The following is a 16,049-nucleotide window of genomic DNA, read 5'->3' on the forward strand; positions in this document are numbered from 1 at the left end:
ACCTCTCTTTCGGAAACAGGCTTTACTTACCCTGATTTCTCGGGTTTGACAAACCTCCCATTCTGAAACAGAAAACCTAGAGTTTCCTTCATTTCAGGGTTAACATACTCAGAGTTTTCACTTAACCTCCTTTGTGAAACGGGCCCTGGTGAGTGAAAAAACAACAACAAAAACAAACGTTTGAATGATAGTGTACACATTTAACTAAAACTTTTTTTGATGCTTTGTGTCATTTTCTGAGCTTGACAGTCCCTGTCACCATTCACTTTCATTGCTATAGAACAGAAAAGAATAAACCAATCTACAAAGAAAAAGGAAATCACACAATTTTGGAACAATATGAGGGTGATGAACGATGACATTTTTAGGTGAACTATCCCTTTTAATGAATCCTTTTTGTTAAATATAGACAAAAATCACTCTCCAGTTGCTCCTGCTGTCAGCCTCAACTTCCAGTGTCATCATCAAACCAGAATTTCGACGCCTCTGTGACAGGAATTCTCTCCTTGATTCTCTTCAGTGCTTTGTTCAGCATGTTTAGAATTACGTCTTTGTTGTTCAGAATGTTGTAGGTGGTGAGGCTGGTCAGCTTCTGGAAATCCTCAGGTTGGTATATAAGGTTGTGAGTGGGGAATGGACAGAATATATTACATTTTAAATAAATAAATTTATGCATTTAGCAGACGCTTTTATCCAAAGCCACTTACAGTGCATTCAGGCTATCAATTTTTATCTATCATGTGTTCCCGGGGAATCAATAGTGAAGTCAATATCAAAATCTACATCCTTCATCTCCGCCTTACCTTTTCTCTTCACTCCTGCCACACAAACAGACAAACACAACTGCTTTTAGAAGAAATAAAGTTGACAAAACAGTTTAATTGGTAAAGTTGTACTCAGCTGGTGTGGTGTCAGCTGGTGTCAGGGAGTTTGGGAAGACATCTGCAGAAAGTCCACTTTATAATTAATCCTTTCCCAGGTTGATAAAGCTGAATCAATGGTATTAATTAGGCTTAACTTCACAGCATAAATGATGTTCTGACCTTTCCATGTGGTGAATCCACAGTTCTCACTGTAGTTCATGTGCAGGTGGAAGCCTCTAAGGAAGTTGAACACTTGGCTGATAGTGGGGCCAAATCAGAATGAAGTTTTGCCAAAACAGTCATAGGGTTGACCTGAAGTGTGTATGACGCTGATGGTTTGTCATCTGTGTCTACACAAAAAAAAAAAAAAAAAGATGTTTAACTTGCTTTTATTCTGATAATTATTATCTTAGAGTAGTAATATGTACCCTAAAGGTACTAATGTTTTTAGACACTTGATTGCATGTTTTATTTTTATTTTATTTTCTTCTACTGTTGTCTTTAAAATATGGTTAAACTGTAATCCCAAATTTACGGACAAGCATTTATGACAAATTTTAATATACTTTAATATAATTTCTACTGACACTTGTGTGATGTATCTAATATTTATACATAATGATTATGTTAAAATTTTAAACATTTAAATTAAAAGTAATATCAAATAAAAACAGTGTGCTTGTTAGTCAGCACATCAAATATAATATATAAAAAAATTAAGATTTAAAATATAAAGTAAAACATTTAATTTCAGTTCATTATAGAGTACAGTGTACTTAAGCGTGTTATGAAAGTAATGTAAGTGTACTATCTTTAAGGAAACTTAAGTGGTCATGTAATTAATGTCATTTTATGTGTTTAATAATATGAATAAAACTGCCAGTCATAATATTTAACATAAAAAACCTTAGTAGTAGTATTAAAATATATTTACCCAATAAAGAGTCAATTCCAGATTGTGGGAGTTTCTTGACCATGAGACCGAGGTAATATTCACTCCCAAAGTTCTGTGCAGGTATAAAGGCACCATACTTGGTAAATCTTACCTCATTTGGGGTGAACTCACACCATTCTGAATGAGAAAAGAGCAAAGAGAAACATGGACAACATATCTACAGTAAGCTCTTTTAGTTGCTCTCAATACAGAGAGCTACAATTGATCCGTTGAGGAACAAATATAATTAACTTATTAACCCTAATGGACCTTTATCTTGTAAGACAGGAAGTAGCAGGCAAATTAAACCAGCCAAAGTAAATTAAAATCAATTCTTATCTGTCTCTATGGTGGATCCTGTCTTGCCATACTTCATGTTGAGAGCTGTGCAGATGGGAAGAGGGTTCTGGCCCTTTGACAGTGCCATCTGCTGGTCAGATAGTGTTCCCATTCTTTTTTTGAGTAAGAAAAGTATTGATGAAGTTTCTGATTGAGAAGCTTGCCTGCATTTATTTACGTTTAAAATGTATTATGTCTGTCACGGGTCAATACCATCCCTTGGATGTTAAATTCTATAGCCAGACCCCACATATTGACAAGAGATACTAGTTATCCTTTTTTCACTCTCTCATCCATCTTCTCTTTGCAGAGCCATTGTTGCTCAGGGGAAAATATACTGAACACACTTTTATAGATCTCATTTTCTGACCACTTAACCTCACAATAAAGCGACAATTAAAGAAGGTTTGATGTTTTATGACATCTGTTGTAAAATCTGAGTTTTGAAGCTTAGCCTGATGAAGCACTGATTTTAGAAATGCTCTTTATACTCACCAGGTGGAGCCAGAAATCCCAGCGATGTAGCTGACTGTATCAAGAAGTTGGAGTGTCTGCAGAGCTCTTCGGCCTCCAAATGTGCCACACGTCATCGCTCTGGTCCCGAGCCAGAACACACCACAGCCACCAATGGGACCTGGAAACTCACATCAATCTTATGTTTATATATTTCATAACTGAATCAAACAAGCATCTGTCAGAACAAGAAATGCCATATTCACCTTATTTTTATCGTAAGACCTGAGGGCAATTTGAAAGTTGAATTTGCAAATAGTATAGTGCTATCTGTTTCCAGTTATTCTCAGTTGTTACAATGGTTGATATTGCAAACTGGTATTTCTTATCCTTATTTCAATTATAAAAACTGGTTTGTACTGCAAATAGTTTTATTTTGTTATTCTTCTACATAATGTACTGGAATTCTCATACATTTACATTTACATTATTTCTGTGTTGTATAAACAAAATTCTTAAAATATAAATAAATACACACACACACACGTGTATGTATATATATATATATATATATATATATATATATATATATATATATATATATATAAATGAAATTAAAATTGATGGGAACATTATTAAAAATATGGACTGGAAGTGTCAGGAAGTGAAGTTAAATAAGTAGTGCCAGGAAGTGTTTCTGTTGAATGTGTTTATACTCAAGTTTGTGTTTGTTTTCTTGCCTTGCAGGGTTCAGGTGCAGAGCTGAGATTCAAAGCTTACTGAAAAGCTCATGACATGACTTTTTGTCTCTTTACAAGAATTTTTTTTTCTTCCATTGGAATATCAAAATCTAGATGCACTTCCAACTTTTCGTCAGAGCTTCAAAATCCACACACACAATTATTTTGAGAGATGGCTGGAATCAGACTGGTTTACAGTGCTTCGTCTCATTTAACTATCAGTTACACAATTAAAATCATTCATGGCTGATGGATCACATGCAAAAGTACTTTTTTAAAACTGTTTCTGCAATTAGAGCCATTCAAATTGTTTACCGGCCTTCTGTGATCAGTTGCAGATCCACTTCACCCTAAAAGAGTCTATTATTCCAGTTAGTTGATAGCTTTTCTTATAATTTTGGAAGAAATATATGCATACCATTCAAATTAGATTTTATCAGTATCCACTTCTGAAAGTCTTCCTTATATGCATCTTGCAGTTTTAACATCATGTTCTTCTCCACTGGAGTAAACACAGAAACATATCACATATTTTTCACAGTTCTTAATGCAGCACCTTTACAGTTGAACAAGGTCATATTTATATAAAATCTTAAACTATTTATGTAAAATCTTAAACAAAAAGGGACTAAATCTAAATTTATAATGCTTGACTTTCATACACTGATTTAAAGTAATGGACTCAAAACTCTTCCACTTCAAAGACTTTGCACAAATGAAATAAAATAAAATGATCAAATGATATACCTCATCATCAATAATGTAGCATTTTGTTTTCTTTTGTCCAGGTGCGAGGTTACTGATGTCAAATAGGATGGTGGAGCAGTAGTCATCTTTCGTTAACTTGTCAGCATCAAATATGTGGAATTCTAGAATATTCTGAAGGGACAATAACATGTGAGTGGTGAGTTAATTTTAGCTCAAATGCTTTCTCTTGCTCTACACTAGAGGACTCAAATATAAGGTCAAAATTCCGCTTTGCAAACCCATCATATCACGTCACAACCAAGCACCTTTACTCAAGTTCATAAAGTATGAATGATTTTAGAAATGCAAAACAACCAGATAAAATAATTCTAGAATTCTGGCCTATAATATGGCAGCAGTTCTGATAATATGCAACAACAACAACCAAAAAATAGCTGGATTTCTTATATCCCAGGGCAATGGAAAAAATGTAGCCATTGGAGAATAATTGTTATGATTAGTTAAGTGAAGTAATTATTAAGTAATCATATAATAATTAAATAATTATTCTTATTTGTATAGAATTACTACACCAGCATTTTACTGTTAGTGTCATTCATCACTCATTCAAGAACAAGAACACATTCTTTTCCATTAAAAGACACTGAGCATGGGTTAGATGGAGTATGCAGTAAATTAAAGTCAGCAAAGGTGCACAAACACACAATAAAGCCAGAACACCTGTTTAAAAACGTTTTATCAATATTTCACCACGTCAAAATGTTTTTGAGGGCTGATGGACTGTGGATTTTCCCTGAAGCACTGTGACACTGAGGTTACAGTAGGGCATAAACTCCTTATGTGAAGAACAATGAAATGGAACTGGTATTTTCATCTGAATTTCATCTGAAACAGCAGCATTTATACTTTATGGAATATGTGAATTTATTTAACTCATTTGAAGTGAACTCTCCAGGTTGTACTTATTGCATACAGTATAATTATCACTGAAAAGAACATTTTGTAGAAACAAATATTAAATTTGTTAAATATTTTCTTTAATATAACACAGTAAACCTGTAAAACTTGTTTATCTCCAGCCCTTCACACCCTGATAAAATATCTGTTGGTGCCTTGTGTTTAAAACTGTAAGTATGTCAAAAACAAAACTTCTGGCTAAAAATACATTTGTTATCAATGGCTGCATGCCAACATTCCATACCTTGTTTGGTGTGGACTCTTTTAAATTATAAAAGTAAAGGTGACACATCCTGGAGGCTCATTAGACTTTTTTTCTTTTCTTTTTTACATATATTTAGTATATATAATATATATATATATATACAGTATTGTTCAAAATAATAGCAGTACAATGTGACTAACCAGAATAATCAAGGTTTTTAGTATATTTTTTATTGCTACGTGGCAAACAAGTTACCAGTAGGTTCAGTAGATTGTCAGAAAACAAACAAGACCCAGCATTCATGATATGCACGCTCTTAAGGCTGTGCAATTGGGCAATTAGTTGAAAGGGGTGTGTTCAAAAAAATAGCAGTGTCTACCTTTGACTGTACAAACTCAAAACTGTTTTGTACAAACATTTTTTTTTTTCTGGGATTTAGCAATCCTGTGAATCACTAAACTAATATTTAGTTGTATGACCACAGTTTTTTAAAACTGCTTGACATCTGTGTGGCATGGAGTCAACCAACTTGTGGCACCTCTCAGCTGTTATTCCACTCCATGATTCTTTAACAACATTCCACAATTCATTCACATTTCTTGGTTTTGCTTCAGAAACAGCATTTTTGATATCACCCCACAAGTTCTCAATTGGATTAAGGTCTGGAGATTGGGCTGGCCACTCCATAACATTAATTTTGTTGGTTTGGAACCAAGACTTTGCCCGTTTACTAGTGTGTTTTGGGTCATTGTCTTGTTGAAACAACCATTTCAAGGGCATGTCCTCTTCAGCATAGGGCAACATGACCTCTTCAAGTATTTTAACATATGCAAACTGATCCATGATCCCTGGTATGCGATAAATAGGCCCAACACCATAGTAGGAGAAACATGCCCATATCATGATGCTTGCACCTCCATGCTTCACTGTCTTCACTGTGTACTGTGGCTTGAATTCAGAGTTTGGGGGTCGTCTCACAAACTGCCTGTGGCCCTTGGACCCAAAAAGAACAATTTTACTCTCATCAGTCCACAAAATGTTCCTCCATTTCTCTTTAGGCCAGTTGATGTGTTCTTTGGCAAATTGTAACCTCTTCTGCACATGCCTTTTTTTTTAACAGAGGGACTTTGCGGGGGATTCTTGAAAATAGATTAGCTTCACACAGACGTCTTCTAACTGTCACAGTACTTACAGGTAACTCCAGACTGTCTTTGATCATCCTGGAGGTGATCATTGGCTGAGCCTTTGCCATTCTGGTTATTCTTCTATCCATTTTGATGGTTGTCTTCCGTTTTCTTCCACGTCTCTCTGGTTTTGCTCTCCATTTTAAGGCATTGGAGATCATTTTAGCTGAACAGCCTATCATTTTTTGCACCTCTTTATAGGTTTTCCCCTCTCTAATCAACTTTTTAATCAAAGTACGCTGTTCTTCTGAACAATGTCTTGAACGACCCATTTTCCTCAGCTTTCAAATGCATGTTCAACAAGTGTTGGCTTCATCCTTAAATAGGGGCCACCTGATTCACACCTGTTTCTTCACAAAATTGATGACCTCAGTGATTGAATGCAACACTGCTATTTTTTTGAACACACCCCTTTCAACTAATTCAACTAATTGCCCAATTGCACAGCCTTAAGAGCGTGCATATCATGAATGCTGGGTCTCATTTGTTTTCTGACAATCTACTGAACCTACTGGTAACTTGTTTGCCACGTAGCAATAAAAAAATATACGAAAAACCTTGATTATTCTGGTTAGTCACATTGTACTGCTATTATTTTTAACAATACTGTATATATATATATATATATATATATATATATATATATATATACTAAAATCCTCTTTGGATTTTGAGATCAGGCCCTATCATTCAACTCCATAAGAATTCTCTTTTGTCTGTATAACTTTCATTGATCGGACGTTGATGCTTTCATTATTGTGGTTTGTTTGTAAAGTTGACATTCATTCATGCCCCTGCAAAGCCTGCTTTTAATCCAGGGAGGACTCAAGGATTATAGTGAAACTATTAACATTTATAGTGAAACAACACAACCCAACAACACTCAAATACTAATAAAGGGAAACAACAGGGAATCACAGTAAATAAGTCATATTGTCCAGAAGAACTTGCCACATATTTTAAGTGTGGAATACCATAATATGTCACTACCTGAGATTGTTAAAATATAGCTGTCGTGAGTGTTTATATATAAAAATCAATAAATAAAGAATTATGTGCTTAATTAGCCAATCACAAATGAATCGTTTTGTACACTGTGGATTGCTGATGAAGAAAATAGAGATGAAATGACAGAAATGAGTTAAACAGACAGAAAAAAATATGCTTTTTCATTGTATCATAAACAATTTTTCAATAATAACATTGACAAAACTTCATAAAATAAAAAGAGACTTCATATGCTGAGGTTTACATCACAGTAATCATGTCACAGATCACCGTGCTTCAGTCTTTCGTGTTTTTTGTGGTCTTGGAATTGGTGTTGCCACTGAACTGGTCTTTCTTACCGCCGCCGCCTTCTTTTTGGCGTGGCTATCATCACCTGTCTGCCTTTGTCTGTTTCGGTTAAATGTTTTGTTTAGTGCATTCAAAATGACATCTTTGTTGTTTTGGATGTTGTAGGAAGTGAGGTTGATGAGCCTCTGGAAGTCCTCCGGGGTGTAGGTCAGTTTGTGAGTGATATACGGGGAAGTGTTACTGTTAAATTCAACATCAACCGCTCCCTCCTTCCACTCCTTCTCTCCCTCTCTCTTCACTCCTACACCACACACATACATGTACACATGATTCTACATTAGCAATTTTTTATGCACATTCTTGGTTATTTGTGCTGATGTACCAAGTAATGGTAATATCCAATCACAATATACTGCAGTTAAACCATTAAAAGTGTTTTAAATGTAGCAAAGGTATTGTTAAATATTGTTTTAAGTAAGCTTTGGCTTGTTGAGCTGCTTTGTCATTGTCATGACAGTCTGTGTTTTATAAAAATATAAATGGGTTAATAATACTGTACACGCAAAGAAGATAAGACCAGTCAAAATTCAATATGCAAACAGTGTAAGAAAGAATACCAGTGACAATTCAAATATTATTTAGGATGCCATCTTCTTCAGAATTTTATTTTTTTAAGTGTTAAAGTGCGATGATAGTACTCACCAGGAGACTTGAACTGCTTGAATGAGACATTGACCAAGGGAAAGTGAAGCACTATGGGAACATCTGGATTCTCTTTATCCTCAAACACATAAACTTCCTTCAGTGACTCTGACTCCACCTTTTTGAAATCGATTTTCGGAAATGGAATCTTGCGATCAGCGCAGTACTCCTGAGTTTGCTTAATCACCTGTTGGATAAAAACAGGCATGATGTTTTATTTACATTTTTTTTCCTGTAAGTCTGTAATATTTACATTTCAATCACTTTTTACCTAATCTAGGTCTCCCTCACCTTAAACTGATCTGGTTCCCAGGAGTAGTTTAGAGACAGAATAACATCCACATGTCTGTGAGAGCGCACCACAGGGGGGAATCCTGCATTTACAGCAAACCCAGCATCTACTAAACTCAGCACAGGATCAGCTGGAGTCATGGTGTTAGGAAAGGCATCTGGGTGTGTGTCTGTAGACAGAGCATCAATATTATGGAATACTGCAACAGTATCAGCTATTTAGGTGTAAAAAGCCATTTCATGCAATGACAGACATCATCAAATTACATCTACACACATGAAATAACACTAAGATATAGTCCATATGAAGAAATAATATAACAAACAAAGTGCACACTTGAAATAGACAGTGGAATAAATAGAGCCCTAGACCTTTCCATGCGATGAAGCCCGTGTTCTCATTGTAGCTGTTGTGCAGGTTGAAGCCTCTCAGGAAGTTGTAAACCTGGCTGACAATGGGGCGGATGGTCATAAAGTCACACAGCACTTTAGCAAAGTCAGTCACAGGGCTGATCAGGTATGTGCCAAGTGCTGTTGGTTTACTATCAGTCTCTTTACAGAAGGAGACAAGAAGACAGTTAGATTCAAGTCAATATATAATAATGACAGACACAAATGTAACTACCATTCAGATTTTCAGGGTCGGTAAGATTTGTTTTTTTGAAAGAGGTCTGATGATAATGTAATGCATTTATTTAATCAAAATACAGTAAAAACGGTAATATTGTGAAATATTGTTACAATTTCAACTTTAACATTGTATTTGTAAATAATGTAAATAATATGTTTTTAAATGTAATTTAATCCTGTGAAGGCTAAGCTGAATTCTCAGAATCATTACTCCAGTCTTCATTGTCACATGATCCTTCATATTCATTCCAATATGCTGATGAAACCTTTCTTATAATAATTATAAAACTGTTAAGTATACACATAGGATTTAAAATGCTTCACAAACTCTCACCTGTGTTACTCACTCCTCCTCCAACCCAAGGCATCCAAGAAGGGGCGACTCCTGTAGCAATACTCCAGATTTCTGTCAGATTTATAGAGAAAATGCTGCTCCACATTCCTTCATAAACACACACATGGATTGGAGTTATTAATGTGACTGGTTAAAGTTTACACAGGATCAGGTTCAGCTTCAGATACAGATGTAGACTCCCCCTAGTGGCCATAATCCGCAAAACAATAATAATTTCGCAACATTTCTCTTTCTCCTTCTCTTAAATATGGCCTTCAGTTTTTATTCTGTTCCATGTCTTTCTAATGTGCATGGACTCAAACACATACACTCAAACTCACCCACAAGAAAAGACAACCCAGTTTCAGGGAGTTTCTTGACCATATGACCAAGGTAATATTCACTCCCAAAGTTCTGCGCAGGTATAAAGGCACCATATTTGGGAAATCCAACCTCATATGGGGTGAATTCACACCATTCTAATTAGAAAACAAAGAAACATGAGATTACTGCACTTTTATTCGCTAAATCAAGCTACAAGCTAGTTTATCTACTTCTTTCTTAACCATACAATGTGCCTATTAAAAAAAAAAGATTATATGAAAATCATTTGCATGTGTCTATATCTTCAGAAGGAGTTGCTGAATAGTCTCTTATAGCCATTAATACAGCACTTCACAGGAAGCTGATAGCTGAATTTACTCAACGGACATTGCATATCACTCTGGCGCTTAAATAAGTTTGAATAATATACAGGCATTGAAAATTATTTGACCAAAATGTACAAGATGCCACAGCTAAACTGCAACGTTTAATCTAATATAACCAAATTACATTTATTTCAAACATTGTATTAAACATCCCAGCAGACATGAATGACTCAATTTATAGTGCACTTAAATGACAATTTATATTAATTACAACGTATGTTAACTTATATTCATTATATTTATTTACATAATTATATTATCATACCTTAATTATCAAAACCTTTAATAAGCGCGATTCACGTGTCTATGTTTAATCATGCTGCAGATTGTTCCAAATGAACTCATTTTTCAAATGGCATGAACACAAATAGACTTTTGACTATAAGAAATTCTGGTTCCCTTAGAAGGACTTAATTAGACAGAAAAAGACAGAGTACATAAAACCAACTAACTAAAAAAAAATTAATCATCATAATTTGATGATATGAACAATTTATTATTGTACATATTATATAAAAGTATTATGTAAAGTGTATAGAACTGTACATATTCTATGAACTCTTGAAACAAAGCAGAACATACAGTTAACGCCTGATAATATCATGTCACTTTGACTCACATAACGTGTATGACCAGTATAGCAGGTAGCATTAGATACCATCCTAAACAAATGATCTTCATTATAGAAAGTGTGCTTAAGCATTATCTGACTGACACAATTAATACTGCAGTATTATGAAATTACCGCATATGGGTTGTTTACTGTATGTACATTTCCATATATGTTTTAGTTTGAGACTAAAAGCTGAATGGCCGTAAAATTTTTATTAGTTCATACCAGCATCTGTTATATTTTCTGTTTTGCCATTCTTCAGGTTAACAGCTGTGAATATGGGTAGAGGGTTCTGGCCTTCAGACACTGTCCTCTGCATTTCAGATAGAGTACCCATGTGTTTCTATAAAAGTAAAGTATTATATCATGTACACATTTTTAATACAGAGTCAAAACTGACAGGAAACACTTTTTTTTTTTTTACCTTCCCTTGGAAAAGGTACTCTAAAGCCAGACCCCACATGTCGATGAGAGACACAAGGAGTCCTTCTTTCTCTCGCTCTTCCATCCTCTGTTTGTATTCCTGTAGCTGTTCTGAGGAAAACATACTGAGCGCCTTTTTAGATAGCTCCTTCTTTACAGACTCCATAGACTTATCAATGCCACCCTTTGACCAGTTAGGGTCTCCATAAAGAGAGCCTAGAGCCCTGAAATACAAAGATTGAACAAAAATATCATTTTTCGAAATTATTTTCCCATATGACAGTGCAGCAACCATAGGGTCAAACTGTTCATATGCAACCCCTCAAATTATCGATTTTTAACTTATTGTAATTTTTGTAATAATCTGCTTGCTGTCTGACTGATGCATTCTTGGTTTTTATCAGTCATGCTTAAAAATGCATTAGGACTCCTCATTCTCACCAAGTGGCACCTGAAACCCCTGTGATGTAGCTGACTGCATCAAGAAGCTGGATCTTCTGCAGACCCTTCAGGCTACCATATGTGCCTGTTAATGCTCTGCTCCCACCTCCGGAACACACCACAGCCACCACTGGGACCTGAGGAGTCACATCAAACACAGATTCAAATTTGGCTCCATTTGTTATTGGGTATTTGTATTCTATACAAACAATATAATCAAAATCCAAAATTCTACTGTGCATATACAGTAGGAAAACATAACAATCTCTTAAATTAATTTGCTGAATATCTGGGTTATTTGTGCTTGTGTCTAAAGCACCTTGCTGGGGTCAGGTGCAGAGCTGAGATTCAGAGCTGCCTGTAGAGCCTGTGACACGACTTTTTTTCTCTTCACCAGAAATTTTTTTTCTTCCACTGGGATGTCAAACTCCAGACGCACATCCAGCTCTTCATCAGAGCTTCAGAACACACACAAAACCATTTTTATTCTGAGATTAGGTAGGTTTGCTGATAAATAGTATTGTAACTTACAACGTTTAATTTTATACATTCAAATTATAATTTACTATTAAACTACTAATGAGGATAGATGTGAACTGTTACCGATCGTCCGTATTCAGTTGCAGATCAACTTTATTCTTTGACCAAAAAAAAAAACCACACACAAAAAAAAAAACAGGTTTATAAAACATTTTAGATCAAATGCACCCATGAATATAATATATCAATATAAATACAGGATTGTTTAATATATTAATTATGAGAAATGATGGGAAGAAAAGTATATGATTCAGTTGGTGTATTATGTGTTACTATATTATCAATAAAACATTTTTGGAGCATCAAATTCAAAATGTAATCGATTAATGAATCAATAACTCACCTCCCCCAGAGGCAAAGAGACAGTAATCTGTTGTTTGGCTGGTAATGGTTTTAAAGGGATAGAAGTCAATCCAGTGTCTACAGGGTCTGAAACAGCAGCATCCACTACTACTGTCCCAACCTGAAGAAAAGCCACACTTTCTGTTTGTTTCAGGTGCTTTATAAATCTACAAGTACTGTATACATACATGAGTAAGTAGTAAAATTTATGAGGTAGACTTTACAGCAATTTTTAATAAACAAGGTGTGTAAGGAATCCCTGTTGTCATGGATGACCTACAATTTCTGGGCTGACAACAGTCTCGGAGGTCAGATTGAGTTCAGTTTCCAGGTCTCGGTTGATGTAGTAACGTAACGTTTTCAGGAAGCTGGAGCTTTCCTCAGAATTTGAGATCATGAAATCCTCTTTGTATGCCCCTTTCAGTTTGAAAAAAATGTTCTGTGTTGCTGGAACACACAGAGAATAAGCAAAAAAAAACTCATTCTAAGATTAAATCACTCTTTGCAGAGCAATTTAACAGGAATTTCCAGCAGCTATCTAATATCTAAGCATTTGCATTTACCTTCAGTCTTCTTTAGAAGCTTGTCTATATCCACATTCAGCTCACAGAAAGGACCTGCCTATTTCAAGAGAAAGTATAAAGCTCATCCGATAAACATTGTTTTGAGTGTTTAGTTCGAGTTGTAGTCCATGTAGCCTACAGCAAAATCTGAATCTTCTTATACTGTACATCAGAAAATTATTATTTTAACTCATCTGACTATTACCAATGATACAGTTAAGAAAGCTATAGTAAAGGTTCGTACCACCAAAACTCCATTAGAGAAACATGGGCTTGGTGTCTCAGAGCTGCAACACACAGACACACACAAAACAGACACTTAGATCATATGTATGTGTACGAACATGCACATTCGACTGTACGAGAGGTTCTTGCTTGTATATATTTTTGCAACTGCTCACTAGAACTGCTAAGGGCAGTCTCACTCACCTCTTAGTCATCTCAAACTCTACCCACAGTTCATCCTTGGTCTGAGAGTGGAAAGAAAGTAATAGTAGTCACAAATCAAATATCAAGTGCTTTGCCAACTAGGCCCAAGTGTCCATTTTATGTTGTAATGTCTGTTTAGATATGACATCTCCATATAGCACTGACCTTTTCATTTATTATAAAGCATTTGGTCTCCTTTTTCCCAGGTGTGAGGTTATTGATGTCAAATAGGATTATGACAATTTGGTCGTCTCTCATTAATGGATCCTCATCATAGATCAAGATCTCTAGAATGTTCTGTGTATATAGAGAACAAAATGTAAGGAGTGTAAGTGTAGCATTAGATTTTTTGGTTCTAATGAGGGGTCAAATGACACAAAAACTCGACTAAGTAAATATTAGAGCTCATATTGCTGGAGGGATAAATAAGGGAGGTTAGAAACATTCTAAGATCAAATAATTTAGTGGTTTACCTTGATGTTGCTGTGCACCCTGAAGGTGAAAACTTCATTCCATTCAGGTTTCTCGGTGTTTGAGATGGTTTTTGTGCGATTTGTACGAGCCGATGCCGTGGGTAAGTTTAAGATGACATAGCAGTCAGATGAAGACACTAAAGAGAAATTGAGGTGGGGTTAGAAAAGTTAGTGAGTTCACTAACTACGGCTGAAGACTTTTGAAAGCCCAGAAACGCCTTTACAAATCTGTTAAGTAGGCAAATGATTATACTTAAATACTGTATACTGACACAGACTTTGAGATTAGAAAAATTATAGGCATGTGTACCTAGCAGAGCAAGTTCAAGCAACACACTTTTTAAAAAAAAATAAAAACTGCAAACAGGTTTAGACATGTTTGCCTTTAACTTTACACTTCTGTTAAAAAGGAAAATGAAAATGTGTAAATGAATATATCTGGCTGCTGTTGAGAAGACAAATTGTCTCACAGTAGTCATAGGACTGATGGAGCTTCGCATGTAAGATTTTGACTGACAAATTCCAGTAGGGCTTGACTTCTTTCTGTTGAAAGCAAACAACCAGAAACAGAAAATTAAGTGGTTGAAAAATAATGTAATTTGATTGCAAAAGTGTATGTACATCATATGATCTATGATCAAAAGATCTACACTGTCTACTGAAACAGACAATTAAAACAATGTTAAAGGGTAAAGGGTAAAGTACAACAAATTCTCTTTTAACAAAAATCTCAATTACAATTATTTAAAGAAATCCAATGAGGAAAAATACTAGCTAACCTTAAGCATTGTTGAATGTTTGTGAAGAGATCTGGATCCAGCTGCCTGTGAAATTCAAATGAGAATGTACACAAATGACAAAGGAGGTGCATGCACAGCTTGAAAAGCTAGTTTTCCAGAATACTTTGGAGAACTATGGCCAAGTTCCTATGACCGTCTTTGAGAGTCAAAAGTCAACATTTGCATCCACAGTGCCCGTTTTCATAACACATAAATATTAAGACATGCCAGAACATAAAGAATTATATGCCAGACAGAATACTATGACAGTGATATAAATCCAAGTAACAGGAGAGCATACATTCACTCTGAAGGGGAACTGGACATCATATCCCACTTCAACGATAGTTTTTTTGTTTGTTTGTTTTTTTCTACAAAAATGTTGTAAAGCTATCATCTCTCTCACAATGATTCATACGTTTAATTTCTAAACGTATGTAAGTGTTCACATTGCATATAAGCATATTGCACTTTCATTTCCAAAATGATGTCTGATGTTCTGCTTATATGAAGTTGCAGTATTTTAGTCTGGAGCATTCACTTGCTGACTTATTTTCAATGAATTTTAATAGGATCCAGATCAATAAATGCAAGTTTGGCCCTGAAGAAATATCTTCAGGCTGTCTAGGGAATAACTGGTAAAGTAGCTTGAGTGCTGTTACTCTTTTTAGGCCTATTTCAAAAGGTCATTGTAGCTAACCTATTCAGCATAACATTTTCTTACTCGTTAATAAATTCACATCCCATTTCTTTGTAATTCTACATGCAAATTTAAATACAAATAGAAAAATAAGAATGATGAATGATCCGTTGCAACTATTATTTTGTTCTTTTTTTGCATTTGATTGGAAGAACAACAGCTTTTTTTTCTTATCCCATGAAAAGTCTATTACTCACCTACAGTATGAATCACATAACAGTATCAACGTGTTATCATTGCCAGTATTGTCACTGTTGTTAGTGTGTGGTTGTTTGCAGGTATCGCCCAAGGTGTCCAAAAACAAGTACGTTGCCAGTAGGCAGGGCAAGAACACCTTACTATAGTACCGCACAAAAGAAGTGCTATTTCAGTCAACCGATTACTGACTCCGCCGGTCGTG

The 16,049-nt window shown here is 35.2% G+C and overlaps 1 protein-coding gene and 1 pseudogene across 1 annotated transcript; both read right to left on the reverse strand.

Moving 5' to 3' along the window:
• Positions 1 to 445: 445 nt before the first annotated feature.
• Positions 446 to 4,162, reverse strand: LOC128031620 (cytosolic phospholipase A2 zeta-like; annotated as a pseudogene).
• Positions 4,163 to 7,215: 3,053 nt separating this feature from the next.
• On the reverse strand, positions 7,216 to 15,979 carry LOC128031646 (cytosolic phospholipase A2 zeta). The gene is made up of 21 exons (XM_052619958.1): positions 15,847 to 15,979; positions 14,950 to 14,994; positions 14,641 to 14,713; positions 14,171 to 14,307; positions 13,863 to 13,994; positions 13,698 to 13,738; positions 13,513 to 13,555; positions 13,269 to 13,326; positions 12,986 to 13,152; positions 12,707 to 12,826; positions 12,427 to 12,461; positions 12,143 to 12,281; positions 11,824 to 11,960; positions 11,384 to 11,606; positions 11,185 to 11,302; positions 9,978 to 10,115; positions 9,637 to 9,744; positions 9,045 to 9,224; positions 8,673 to 8,842; positions 8,382 to 8,568; positions 7,216 to 7,980 (listed from the first exon to the last, which is right to left on the reverse strand). The coding sequence occupies exons 2-21, from the start codon at positions 14,956 to 14,958 to the stop codon at positions 7,658 to 7,660; spliced, it is 2,538 nt and encodes an 845-aa protein (XP_052475918.1). The 5' UTR covers positions 14,959 to 14,994; positions 15,847 to 15,979; the 3' UTR covers positions 7,216 to 7,657.
• Positions 15,980 to 16,049: the final 70 nt, after the last annotated feature.

This window comes from Carassius gibelio, chromosome A17 (assembly GCF_023724105.1).
Source record: "Carassius gibelio isolate Cgi1373 ecotype wild population from Czech Republic chromosome A17, carGib1.2-hapl.c, whole genome shotgun sequence".
Lineage (NCBI taxonomy): Eukaryota > Metazoa > Chordata > Actinopteri > Cypriniformes > Cyprinidae > Carassius > Carassius gibelio.